Source organism: Grampus griseus (assembly GCF_964374135.1).
Source record: "Grampus griseus genome assembly, chromosome: 10".
NCBI classification, from domain to species: Eukaryota; Metazoa; Chordata; class Mammalia; order Artiodactyla; family Delphinidae; genus Grampus; species Grampus griseus.
In genome coordinates, this window is record NC_139004.1 from 19,952,644 (window position 1) to 19,966,491 (window position 13,848).

A 13,848-nucleotide genomic window follows, 5' to 3' on the forward strand; every position below is an offset into this window, starting at 1 on the left:
CACCGTACCAAAGAAACCTGTCAGAGTATGCCTGATCTTAGCTGTTCACAGGCTTGTCTTTGCCACCACCTCATGTTAATATCATCTAATTTACACTGACTCTATCTTATCCATCTTTGTATCTCTTAATACCCAATACAATGTTTACACCTGGTAAGTTCTCATCAGATACTTACTGAACAAATGAATGAATGAAGGGATCTTTTGGAGAAATCCTGTTTAGAATTTTCAGTGTTAATTATTTTTAAAAGATCTAATGTCCATAGTTTAAAATCAGGATATACCCAAAGCTTCAAGTGAGATTGGAAACAAGTTGACAAGAAGGACCCCAATAATAATAATAGCAGAAAACATTGATCGATATGGATTATATTTACCCAGTTCGTCTTGACAGAAGCTGCCTGGAGGATTGATATACTTCATGGTGCTCACATCCAACTTCCAGTTGTGTTTTGTGCATCTAACAGACCTGGATGAAAAATTATACTTAGGTTTCTGAAATGGTGAAAATAAAAATTCATCTTATTAGGCTTAAATGCATTATAAACAACTGTAGTTGGTTGAACATAAAATGCATGAAAGAAAAACTACTAATAGCTCATACTCAACTATCTAAGGAAATATAGATTAATCATCAGTAGGCAATTTTAAAAGTGAAGATAAATGCCATGTCACAAAATAATATGTGTTAGAGATCAACAGAGCCATCAGAATAAAGTCATCTTTAGGGATGGCTGTCATACAAAAGCTAAGTTGGTTAAGGTTCAACTGGGGCCAATATGAGGAAAGAATGCAGTCATTAAGACATACCTATGATTTATAATCACTTTACAACCCTTAGCCCCTAGTATAGTGTGCTAAACCTAAGTTCAACTCAAGTTTTCAGAAGAGAAAAGACTTCCTTAAAGTTTAAGATTTCAGAGCATGGTTGCCAGATAAAATACAGGATGCCCAGTTAAATATGAATTTCAGATAAATAAGAAATAATTTAAAAACACAACTCACACAATATGTGACATATACTGGAAAGTCGTCATTTATCTGCAATTTAACTGAGTGTTCTGCATTTTTACTTGCTAACTCTAGCAACCCTGTTTCAGAATGAGAATCAGATTGCAGCAAAATAGAAGGCTTAGTAATTTTTTTTCTATTTCTTACCAGACCGTGAAGGGGGTTGTGGTGGTGGAAGGTGAGGCAAAGAAGTTCCATTTCCTCTCTATTTTGGTAGTGTTTCTCGTGAAGTTTTTTTTTTTTTTTCACAGTTAAAGAATTTTTTTTTTACAAACAAGTATGTCTCAAACCGGAAACATCAGATTTTTTAATCTAACAATGTCTATTTTAACTTATATATCAGTAAATTACACTGATTTTCCCAAGCTTCATTGTATCAAGAATTTTTCACGCTCTTTTCTAGTAATAAGGCAAAAAACATATTCCGCACTTCAATTTATAGAGGATTATTCTGAAACATCTACTTTCTCATCAATGAGTAGCCAACATTTCAAAACTTGAGAACATTCCAAACGCAGCTATTCAACATGCTGGGTCATTAAAGGGGAAACGTGGCAGGATCTTAACTGTTCATAGGCAGCAAGTAGACAGGAGGGAGGCGACAGCTTCATGTGCAAAGAGGTTGGGAAAAGTTGTTAGATTTAGAAAATGAGAACCACAGCTTATGAGAGTTGCTGATGTTGGTTACGTGTGAAGAAGAAAAATGTAGAGAGGGTGGTAGAGGTAGGTCATTACTCTTGACTGTCTCCTAGGTGAGAGATTCCTCGGGTGAATTGCTACACAGAGAAGCAGTCAAATTTGGAGCGATGGATGGGGGAGTATAGGGTGTGAGTTCCTCTGAGGATGGTGTTTCAGCACATCAATGCTTGGCGAGCTGCATCTGGGAATAAAGCTGGGAGAATGTGCAGGAGATAAAGCTGGTTCCTCATGTGCCGGAGCACTAAGACAATTCCAGCTCTAGGTTAGCCTGCCAACAGAATACGGTGAAACTAGGATCAATCACCCCCAAGGCTTTGGGTGAAGGAGAGAAAGGCCAGCCTGTGGCAAAGCAATCACTCTGTTAAGATGAGCCAGCCAGGTTCAAGAACAATCTGAATTCCTGTAAATAACCTCTGTTCCTAAGCTACACTAGAAGCTCATGACAGAGTAATAACGATAAATGTAATTGACATTTATTGAGCACTTATCATATAGCCAGACACTGTTTTAAGTGCTTTATGTGTTTGAAATCACTTAATCCTCTCAGCAGTCAGACAGAATAGGTAATACTCTCAATTTCACTGTATAGAGGAGAGGATTGAGGTCCGGAAAGGCTAAGAAACTTGTCCAAGGTCACGGAGCTGATAGGTGGTGGGGGCAGGCTTCTGAACAGGGCAGGTTGTGAGGAAAGATCATTGCTCCTAATCACAAAGCTGCAACACTTCCTTGAACGGCTGGCTCAGCGAGCACCACGTGAAAAGCCCACTAAGGACAGAAAGGGAGAGAGGAAACGCGGAGTCCCCAAACCGCAACCGTCAGAAAACCTCAGGGTCCAAGAGTGCCTGCAGAAACTTACCAGTGACAGAACAAGCCATGTCTGAGGTTTCCCTGACTTGAATCCACTGAGAAGATGGAAGGGACTCCAAACAGGGCTGTCAGCAAATAACCATGAGGCGCTCCTAGAGTACAGCTGTCGCTAAAACTGTGTCCCATGCAATACTTGCAAGCTATCTATGCTAAAAATATATTAGTTATTTAACTGGGTGCCTTCTATTTGCCTAATCTAGCAACCCCATCGAAGGAGCCAAACAAGCTACAGGTGCAACAGTGTTTATCAACATTTAGAAATCTAATAGTGTGCGTCTGGGCCCTGAAACTAAGTATGCAGTGAAGCAAATCTGTGTGCAGGTGTAAGAACATTCTAGACTTGGGCGATGGTCTTCTATACGATTATAGCAGGGAGCTCTTAGAAAACTACACAGCTCCCTCTGAGTCCACCTGCACTAAACTGCCCACAGATGACCTGAGAAATCAGCTCAACAACACGGTGGATGTCAAGCCGGACGTGGGAATGGCTAAAAAGCACCCAGGTCAAGTTAGGCTGAAGCAGAGCTTGGAAAGGTGCGGTCAACCACTCATTCGTTGCCGGTGTTGACCATCAGGCTGACAAAGCATCCCTCACCCAGAACTCCCCCTGTCTCTGCCAGGCAGTGCTGCTATCTCTTTGGCAGTCACTGAAAACAAACAAACAAACAAAACCCACAACCATCCTGTCCTGGTATTGCTCCTGAACTGGTGAGGAAGGCGATCTATATTGTAGGCTTCATCAAGTGGGGGGAGACGGGTACCAGCACTAGTTCTTCCAAGAAATGATTAGAAGAGCTGCTGTTCAGGGCAGATACAGTTGCGGCTCTGCCATTTTGGGTTTTTAATCACCATGAGGCAGTCAAAGCAAGTCTATCTGCTCTCCAGCAGTGTTTGGATAAGGGCCTGCCCCACTCATACTTCTGGGGGAGTGGGAAAGGAAACCCAGAGGAGGCTTGAGTCCTGGAAAATAAAAGCTGTTACATACACCCAAGCACTCACTCACACACACACACACACGTACCTTAGAAATTTCACTGTTTATCAAGCTAGGAATCAATTTTCAATTAGAGTTCTTAAGAGAGAGTGGGAAATTAAGTAAAGGTCATAATGTTTTGAGATCAGAGAGTTGCCTCAGTGAGCACAAGTAAAAGTTATGAATTTGCTAAAAGAAATAATTTGTCAGTTGGTTCATTTGATTTTCAATGAACACATCTCCTGCCACATCTAATTGTAAGAAGGTCACCAGGGAGAAAGCAGAGGACGCGTGTTACCTTCCGTCTAAATCCTCGATGTCTTTTATGAACAGGCCTCCTTGGTGCTTGCACATATTCTTGCATGCTCGCAGGTGGCTCTTACTTTTATATAAGATGTAATCTTTGCCAGTGCTCTTATTTCGAACAAAATTGATCCCTTCCTTGAGATTGGCAACTTCAGCAGGTGAGAGACACAACAGGATCTCAGTTGTTTGTTCGATGCTATGAAAACGCGAACATTTTGAGAGGAAAGAGTGATACTGTTAGGTTTCAAGAGAGAACAATTTGGCATTGACACCTCAAAAACCTCTTTTTTATTAAAATACTTTTTAAGGCCATCCCTCCAAGAACCCAGGCCTGGTGGCACCTGACGGTGAATTTTCTCCCCTCCTTTCAATGTCCATCCTACTTGTTGAGGGTTTATCTCCACTTTCCCAGAGAGCTCATGCCCCTCTCACTTGCCTGCCCATGGTCTGTCGTTGCTTCTCTCTGGGTATTTCAGAAGAACTGCAGTTGCTCCTTCAGGTTCTATGACTCATTCGCTCTCAGGAGACATTCGTCTGTGTGGATAAAGAGGGTGTGGGCCCAGCTCAGTATTTCCGTCCTACTGCTTCCTCCCCTACCATATCTCTCTTAGAAGCCAAATTTTATATTTAGTTTCAAGAACCCAGTCTGCTCTCCCCACCTCCATGCTTTTGTCTCTGCACCTGCTCTCCTTTCCCACTGAGAGTCATCCTTTAGGTTCAAACATAACTCAATCATCCCCTCCTTGGATAAGCCTTCCGAGCTACCCACCACCACCCCCACCCCGGCCCCCAGGTCAAGTCTAACACTTCTTTTTTTTTACTTTCCAGGAGACATTGAAATTCATTCTTTCTTTTTCTTTTAGTGAACATCTATCATCTCATATAGATATAAAATTAAAGATAAGATGAGACCTCTTAGCTGATTTACTCAACTTTCATATATAATGTAGAGTAGTGTCAGTTATGTTGATCCTGTTGTACATTCTCAGTACTTATTTATCTTACAACTGGAAGTTTGTACCTTTTGATCACCTTCATCCAAATCCCCTTCTCTCCACCCCCTGCCTCTGGTAACCACAAATCTGATCTCTTTTTCTATGAGGGTTTTTTTGTTTGTTTTTAAAGTATAATCGACCTACAACACTATGTTAGTTCCCAGTACACAACATAGTGATTCGATATTTCTATACATTTAAAAACGATCACCATGATAAGTCTAGTTATCATAAGTCTAGCACTTCTCAATGTGTATTACTATTCTGTAGAACATGATAACCTAGTACCAGTGCACTGCCCTGCTTACTTGCACATAGATGCTTTTAAAAACACTCCCTCTGCTTTTCTCTTCCCACCACTTAGCAGACTATCTTTAAGAGCTAGCTACTTAAAGCTTGAACCAACTCCACACAATCTGAGTAATTTATAAAAAGCTCTAGCAGCAAAGCATTTGATCTCTCATATTTTTTCAAGGAAAATACAAATGTTACATTTCTCAAACTCCAATCTTTAAACAAACTCTTGTTATGATGCAACTCTGAATCATAGTGGAATATAATTTTCGCCAAGAGGGATTTCAAAATAACTTTTGGCATATCCATGGTATGAAATCTGGGTGCATGTTTAATTCTACATTCCACTCCAAACCAAAAGTGGTCAAAATTCTCTTCATGTGTTAATTTAAAATTGATTTGGAGCTCATGTACATTTGTGGCACTCTCACTTTCATTTTTGGAAGACTGCAAATTTCTCTTTTTTCTTAAAGATCAGGTTTTATGGGGCTTCCCTGGTGGCGCAGTGGTTGGAAGTCCGCCTGCCGATGCAGGGGACGAGGTTTCGTGCCCTGGTCCGGGAGGATCCCACGTGCCGCGGAGCGGCTGGGCGCGTGAGCCATGGCTGCTGAGCCTGCGCGTCCGGAGCCTGTGCTCCGCAACGGGAGAGGCCGCAGTGGTGAGAGGCCCGCGTACCGGGAAAAAAAAAAAAAAAAGATCAGGTTTTATTTAATTAAATCTAATTAATTAATTGGCTGCATCAGGTCTTAGTTGCGGCACGCGGGATCTTTCATTGCGGCGCACGGGCTCCAGAGCGCATGGGCTCAGTAGTTGCGGCATATGGGCTTAGTTGTCCCACGGCATGTGCGATCTTAATTCCTTGACCAGGGATCAAATCGGTGCCCCCTGCGTTGCAAGATGGCCCACCAGGGAAGTCCCACAAATTTCTTAAACAGGAAATTAAAATAATATAAAAAACACATCATAATAGAAAATAACAGGGAAGCTACTTCCAATTTTCAACTAATAAGGCAGAGCTCTATAATTGAGTATGATCCATTTCTTTAAAGCAGATTCTCATTGTCACTTCTGTCCCAAATTCCTGGTAATTCTGTTCACAGTAGACTTTAAATGTTTCCAAATATATGTTTTAAATGTATCTGATAGAAAGGATTCCATGTTAAGCCTCATGAAGTTCTTTTATCTTTGTTCTTATGAGTACAAATATCGGACACCAAGCCAAAGCAAGCACTGAGGCAATATCTGGAATAATTAGCCTAAAAGTGTAAAAAGGAAACCTTTCTAAATATTTTGTTTTACCTGATTGAATGAACCAGTTAGCCAAAGTTCTGTGTTCGATTCTAAGGCTTTCCATGCACTGTGTAAAGCAGGTTGAACTAACTACATCTTTATCAATTCCTTGAAAACGTATATTGGAACCTAAAGCAAAATTTTAAAATGTGCCCTCCTATATACATGCTTTTGTGTATTTTTTAATGGTTAGTTTTTCCCAAAAGTCAATTTTTAAAGTTATTAAAAATTGGATTGGATTCCATTAAAATCAGGAAAGTAAAATTATAGTCAATTCTGGCTTGGGTATAAATAAAATATTTAAACTAAAATGACGTGAGTTTTAGTACACCTACTTTTCAACATTTCATTATTTCTTCAAATACTTTAATGTTTGTGAAAAAATAATTATTAAAAAATACACAAAAGCATTTATATAGGGACATACATTTTTGCCTTTTGCCTCAGACTTGGTGGCATGGCATTGCAGTGCAGCATCCTGTCTTTAAAATTTTGATATTTTGTTTGTCATGAAATTTTGGCTTTAGCTTTGATTTTTAAAAATATTACGTTAATGATATTCATCTTGATTATATTCATCTCATGAAGCCAGGAATCCTCCAGAAGTTTAAGCTCTGAGAAAAAGGGCTAGAGGAAGAAAAGGCAACTCACTGAGAATTGTCAATCTATAAATGCATTTTGCTACCCATAATTTTTTTTTTTAATATCTTTATTGGAGTATAACTGCTTTACAATGGTGTGTTAGTTTCTGCTTTATAACAAAGTGAGTCAGTTATACATATACATATGTTCCCATATCTCTTCCCTCTTGCGTCTCCCTCCCTCCCACCTTCCCTATCCCACCCCTCTAGGTGGTCACAAAGCACCGAGCTGATCTCCCTGTGCTATGTGGCTGCTTCCCACTAGCTAGCTATTTTATGTTTGGTAGTGTATATATGTCCATGCCACTCTCTCACTTTGTCACAGCTTACCTTTCCCCCTCCCCATATCCTCAAGCCCATTCCCTAGTAGGTCTGTATCTTTATTCCCATCTTGCCCCTAGGTTCTTCATGACCTTTTTTTTTTTTCTTAGATTCCATATATATGTGTTAGCATACGGTATTTGTTTTTCTCTTTCTGCCTTACTTCACTCTGTATGACAGACTCTAAGTCCATCCACCTCACTACAAATAACTCAATTTCGTTTCATTTTATGGCTGAGTAATATTCCATTGTATATATGTGCCACATCTTCTTTATCCATTCATCTGGAGATGGACACTTAGGTTGCTTCCATGTCCTGGCTATTGTAAATAGAGCTGCAATGAACATTTTGGTACATGACTCTTTTTGAATTCTGGTTTTCTCAGGGTATATGCCCAGTAGTGGGATTGCTGGGTCATATGGTAGTTCTATTTTTATTTTTTAAGGAACCTCCATACTGTTCTCCATAGTGGCTGTATCAATTTACATTCCCACCAACAGTGCAAGAGGGTTCCCTTTTCTCCACACCCTCTCCAGCATTTATTGTTTCTAGATTTTTTGATGATGGCCATCCTGACTGGTATGAGATGATATCTCATTGTAGTTTTTATTTGCATTTCTCTAATGATTAATGATGTTGAGCATTCTTTCATGTGTTTGTTGGCAATCTGTATATCTTCTTTGGAGAAATGTCTATTTAGGTCTTCTGCCCATTTTTGGATTGGGTTTTTTGTTTTTTTGATATTGAGCTGCATGAGCTGCTTGTAAATTTTGGAGATTAATCCTTTAATCTCCAAAATTTACAAGCAGCTCAATATCATAATTTCTTTTTTTTTTAACATCTTTATTGGGGTATAATTGCTTTACAATGGTGTGTTAGTTCTGCTTTATAACAAAGTGAATCAGTTATACATATGTTCCCATATCTCTTCTCTCTTGCGTCTCCCTCCCTCCCACCCTCCCTATCCCACCCCTCCAGGCGGTCACAAAGCACCGAGCTGATATCCCTGTGCTATGCGGCTGCTTCCCACTAGCTATCTACCTTATGTTTCATAATTTCTTAATTAGATTAGTTTTGTTTTAAATGGGAAGATGTTCAGTATTCTGTTCACAGGGATGTAAACTCCATGAAAGCTGAGGTATAAAGTGTCTGGCACATGGTAGGTGCCCAGTAAATATCTGGCTAATGAAGGAATACACTCACAAGAATGAAATATGTACTGCATGTAGACAAATGATGTGAAAATGCTTCCAAAGGTCACAGATCTGTTAAGGGAAAAATCCAATTAATGGCACATACAAGTTTTGAAAAGCAACTTAAGGGAATTCCCTGGTGGTCCAGTGGTTAGGACTCAGCAGTCTCATTTCCCGGGGCCCCAGGTTCAATCCCTAGTCGGAGAACTAATATCCTATCAGCTGCGTGGCGCAGCCAAAAAAATAATAATAATAATAAAAAGCAACTTAGGAGCGTTGTTGTTGTTGTTGTTTTTAATCCCATGAAAAAGCAGAGAGTATTTCCTCATTTATTCAAATCATCTTGTTTGTTCTTTATTATGGTTTTGAAAATTTACTTTTTCATAGCTAATTCTTAGATATTTTATAGCTGTTGCTGCTATCGTAATTGGTATCATTGTAATTTTATTTTTGGATCAGTTATTCTTGGTAGAGAGATGTAACAAATTTTTTAAAAATTGCTTTACTGCACTTTAATTGTTTTACTACATTTAATGCAAAACTGATCATCTTAACCATTTTTAAGCATACATTTCAGTAGTGTTAAGTATATATGCATTGTTAAGTGCAACAAAATTCCAAAATATTTTATCTTGCAAAACCAAAACTCCATACTCATTATATAACAACTCCCCATTTCCCTCCCCCTGCCAAACCCCTGTTAACACCATTCTACTTTCTGTTTCTATGAATTTGACTACCTTAGCTACTTGATATAAGTATAATCATACAGTATTTGTCTTTTTGTGATTGGCTTATTTCATTTAGCATAACGTCCTCAAGGTTCATCTATATTGTAACTAACATGTACGAACAGGATTTCTTTCCTTTTTAAGGCTGAATAATATTCCATTGTGTGTGTGTATCATATTTTGTTCAGAAAATATTTGCAAAAGATATATCTGATAGAGGACTGTTATCCAAAATATACAAAGAACTCTTAAGACTCAACAACAAGAAAACAAACAACCCAATTAAAAAATGGGTCAGAATGGGGAGTGGCCAAAATGGTGGAGTAGGAAGAACTTGAGCTCATCCCCTCCCATGGGCACACCAAAATTACAACTATTTACGAAGCAACTATCAATGAGAAAGACTGGATGACTAGAAGAAAAGATCTTCTACAATTAAAGATATGAAGAAGGAATCACAATGAGACCAGTGGGAGGGGTGGAGACATGGTATAGCAAGACTGGCCAACACCAGTTCCAGGAAACCTTTGGCTCCTCACCAGTGGGTCAGCACGAGCCCCGGGACCCAGCCTCACCCACTAGAGGGCTGACACCATCACAGAAACCCTGCAGCTCGTCAGCCACCTGCCCTCGGATCCAGCCCCACTTGCTAGTGGGCCAGCACTGCTTTGGGACCCCCTGGGGCTCTGTAGCCAGCAGCCCCATGACTCAACCCAACCCAATAGCTGGCAAACTCCAGGACACCTCAAGACCCTCAACCCGTGGCACTGGATCTGGACCCACTCACCAGTGCTTTAGCACTAGTGCTCGGATCACCAGGGCTCTTCAGTCAGCCGGCCTGTGACCTAGTCCTGCCCATTGCTGGCTGAAACAGCCCCATGACAACTTGGGTCCCCCAGGCAGCCACCCCAAGTTCTGGCCCTACTCACTAATGGGTCATCACTAGCCCTGCGATCCGGCCTCACCCAACAGGGGCCTGACTTCAGCCTCTGGAACATTACAGCCACTCAGCCAGCTACCTGAGAATCTGGGCCCACCCACCAGTAGTCCAGCAGTAGGCACAGCACCCACCAGGGCTCTTCAGTTAGCCTCCCCATGCCCCAGCCTCACCCAACAGCTGGCCAACACCAGCTCCAGGACACCATGGGACTGTCATCCAGTCACCCTATATCCAGCCTCATCCACCATGGGACTAGTACCAATCCCAGGAACCCCATGGTCCCACAACCAGCCACCCGGGACCCAGTGATCAGCTACCCTACACCAAGCCCTTTGGAACAGCTGTCTGACATCAGCTCCAAGACATGTTGGGCCCCTAAGCAAGCCACCCTGAGATTCGTGCACACTTTCCAGTGGGCCAGCACTAGCCCCAGGACTCCCCGGGGCTCTACAGCCTCCTGACCCAGCCCCAGGCAATAGTTGGCTGACACCAAGTATAGGACACCTTGGGCCCCTCAGCCAGCTGCCCAAGGATCCAGCCCTCCACACCAGTAGCCCAACACTAGCTCCTGAACCCTCTGGGGCTTCGCTGTCACCTGCCCAGTGTCCCAACCTCACCCAACACCTGGCTCACACCATTTCCAGGATACCTTGGACACCTCAGCCAGCTGTCCTGAATCTGTACACTCACCTGTTGGCCAGCACTAGCACCAGGAACTGGTCTCACCCACCAGCAAGCCAATATCAGCCCTGGAAACCTCACAGCCTTGTAGCCTGCAGCTAGCCACCCTGGGACCCAGCTCCACCCACCAGGGGTTCTGCACTAGCCCCAGGATTCCCTAGGGTTCTGCAGTCAGCTGCCCCTGTGGCCTACCTCTGCCCACCAGCTGGCCAACACCAGCTCCAGGACACCTTGAGCCCCTCAGCCATCTCAGGATCTGGCCTCACCCTTCCATGGGCTGGCAGCTTTCTCACTAGGTGTGGTCTGGCACCAAACTGAGCTGCAGGCCAGCCAAGCCTATCAGAGTTCCCATAGTAATAAGCTTACCCCAACAGTACGGCTCAGGCAACCAACACAGAGGGCAACCCTAGAACATAGCTCCGGTGACCAAAGCAGTGTGCACTGCTGGGCCCCATAGGACATCTCCTACATAAGGCCACTCCTCCAAGATCAATAGTGTAACTGACCTACCTAATACCTAGAAATAAAAACAGAGAATTCAGCAAAATGAGGTGACAGAGGAATATATTCCAAACTATGGAATAAGATAAAACCCTGGAAGAAGAACTAAATGAAATGGAGATAAGCAATCTGCCTGATAAAGAGTTTAAGTTAATGATCAAAAAGATGCTCAGGGCTTCCCGGGTGGCGCAGTAGTTAAGAATCCACCTGCCAATGCAGGGGACACGGGTTCAATCCCTGGTCCGAGAAAATTCCACGTGCCATGGAGCAACTAAGCCCATGTGCCACAGCTACTGAGCCTGTGCTCTAGAGCCCACGAGCCACAACTACTGAGCCTGCATGCCACAACTACTGAAGCCCATGCACCTAGAGCCCATGCTCTGCAACAAGAGAAGCCACCACAATGAGAAGCCCGCACACCGCAGTGAAGAGTAGCCCCCACTCATCACAACTAGAGAAAGCCTGTGCTCAGCAACAAAGACCCAACTCAGCCAAAAATAAATAAATAAATAAATAAATTTATCTTTAAAAAAAAGGATGTTCAAAGAACTCAAGAGAAGAATGGATGAACAAAATCAGAAGTTGGAAGTTTTTAACAAAGAGTTAGAAAATATAAACAAGAATCAAATAGAGCTGAAGAACACAATAACTGAAATAAAAAATACATTAGATGGAATTGGGGACACAGTTCTTGAGGTGCTAGCCTACTGTGTTCCCTCTTTGCCTGGCAAAGAAATAAAGCCACGCTTTCTTTCTCCTCCGTAAAAAAAAAAAAAAAAATTAGATGGAATCAACGGTGGATTAGATGATACAGAGAAATTGATCAGTGAACTGGAAGACAGAGTGGTGGAAATCACTCAAGCTGAACAGAAAAAAAGAAAAAAAAATTGTTTAAATGAGGACAGCTTAAGAGACCTGGAACAACATCAAGCATCCTAACATTCACCTTATAGGAGTCCCAAAGGAGATAAGAGAAAGGGACAGAAAACATATTTGAAGATATAATAGCTGAAAAACTTCCCTAACTTGGGAAAGGAAACAGGCATTCAGGAAACACAAAGTGTCCCCAACAAGATCAACCCAAAGAGGACTACACCAAGACACACTGTATTTAAAGTGCCAAAATTAAAGATGAAGAGAGAATATTAAATCAACAAGGGAAAAGCAACTAGTTATGTACAAGGGGAATTCCATGACTATCAGTTGACTTTTCAACAGAAACTCTGCATGCCAGAAGGGAGTGGCACAATATATTTAAAGTGATTAAAAAAAACTTACAATGAGGAAAACTCTACCTGGCAACGCTATTATTCACCTTTGAAGGGGAAATCAAGATTTTACAGACAAGCAAAAGCTAAGAGTTCAGCACCACCAAACCACCTTTACAAGAAATGTTAAACGGACTTCCCTAAGTAGAAAAGGAAAGGCCACAACTAGAAATATGAAAATTATGAAAGGAAAAATTTCATTGGTAAAGGCAGAATACTGAGAAGGTAGTAGATAAAACACTTATAAAGCTAGTAGGAAGGTTAAACGTCAAAAGTAGTAAAACAATCTATATCCAAAATAAGTAGTTAAGGGACACACAAAACAAGATGTAAAATATGGTGTCAAAATACAGAGGGGTGGGTAAGAAAGCAGAGTTGTTAAAATGCATTCTAACTTAAGAGATCAGCAACTTAAAGCAATTGACCATATATATAGATTGCTATATAAAAACCTCATGGTAACCACAAACCAAAAATCTGTAATGGATACACACACCCAAAAGAAAAAAGAACCCAAACATAACACTAAAGATAGACATCAAATCACAAGGGAAGATGGCAAAAGAAGAACTACAAAAACAACCAGAAAATAATTAACAAAATGGCAATAAATACATACCTATCAATAATTACTTTAAATGTAAATGGACTAAATACTTCAATCAAAAGACATAGAGTGGCTAAGTGGATACAAAAACAAGACCTATACATATGCTGCCTACAAGAGATTCACATCAGATCTAAAGACACACAAAGACTGAAAGTGAGGGGGATGGAAAATGGTATTCCAAGCAAATGGAAACAAAAAAGAAATCTGGGGTAGCAATATCAGACAAAATAGACTTTAAAACAAAAACTGGAACAAGAGACAAAGAAGGACATTACATAATGATAAAGGGGTCAGTTCAAGAAGAAGCTATAATGATTGTAAATACATATGCACCCAACATACGTGCACCTGAATATGCTTAGCAAATATTAAAATAGAGGGAGAAATTGATAGTAACACAATAATAGTAGGGGACTTCAACACCCCACTTACATCAACAGACAGATCATCCAGAGAGAAAATTGGTAAAGAAACACTAGCCTTAAACAACACATTAGATCAGATGGACTTAATAGATATATAGAG

General features: G+C 41.1%; 1 protein-coding gene across 2 annotated transcripts in view; it reads right to left on the minus strand.

Moving 5' to 3' along the window:
- LOC309827982 (cytidine monophosphate-N-acetylneuraminic acid hydroxylase) overlaps window positions 1-13,848 on the minus strand; it is a 259,964-nt gene that overhangs the window by 51,521 nt on the left and 194,595 nt on the right. For both annotated transcript variants that reach the window (XM_082662983.1, XM_082662982.1), the window contains exons 3-5: window positions 4,293-4,390; window positions 3,849-4,052; window positions 378-469 (exon numbers count right to left, since the gene is read on the minus strand). In XM_082662983.1, the coding sequence (XP_082519109.1) occupies window positions 378-469; window positions 3,849-4,052; window positions 4,293-4,300 (304 nt within the window). In that variant the 5' untranslated portion in view covers window positions 4,301-4,390. The remainder of the gene's footprint in view (window positions 1-377; window positions 470-3,848; window positions 4,053-4,292; window positions 4,391-13,848) is intronic.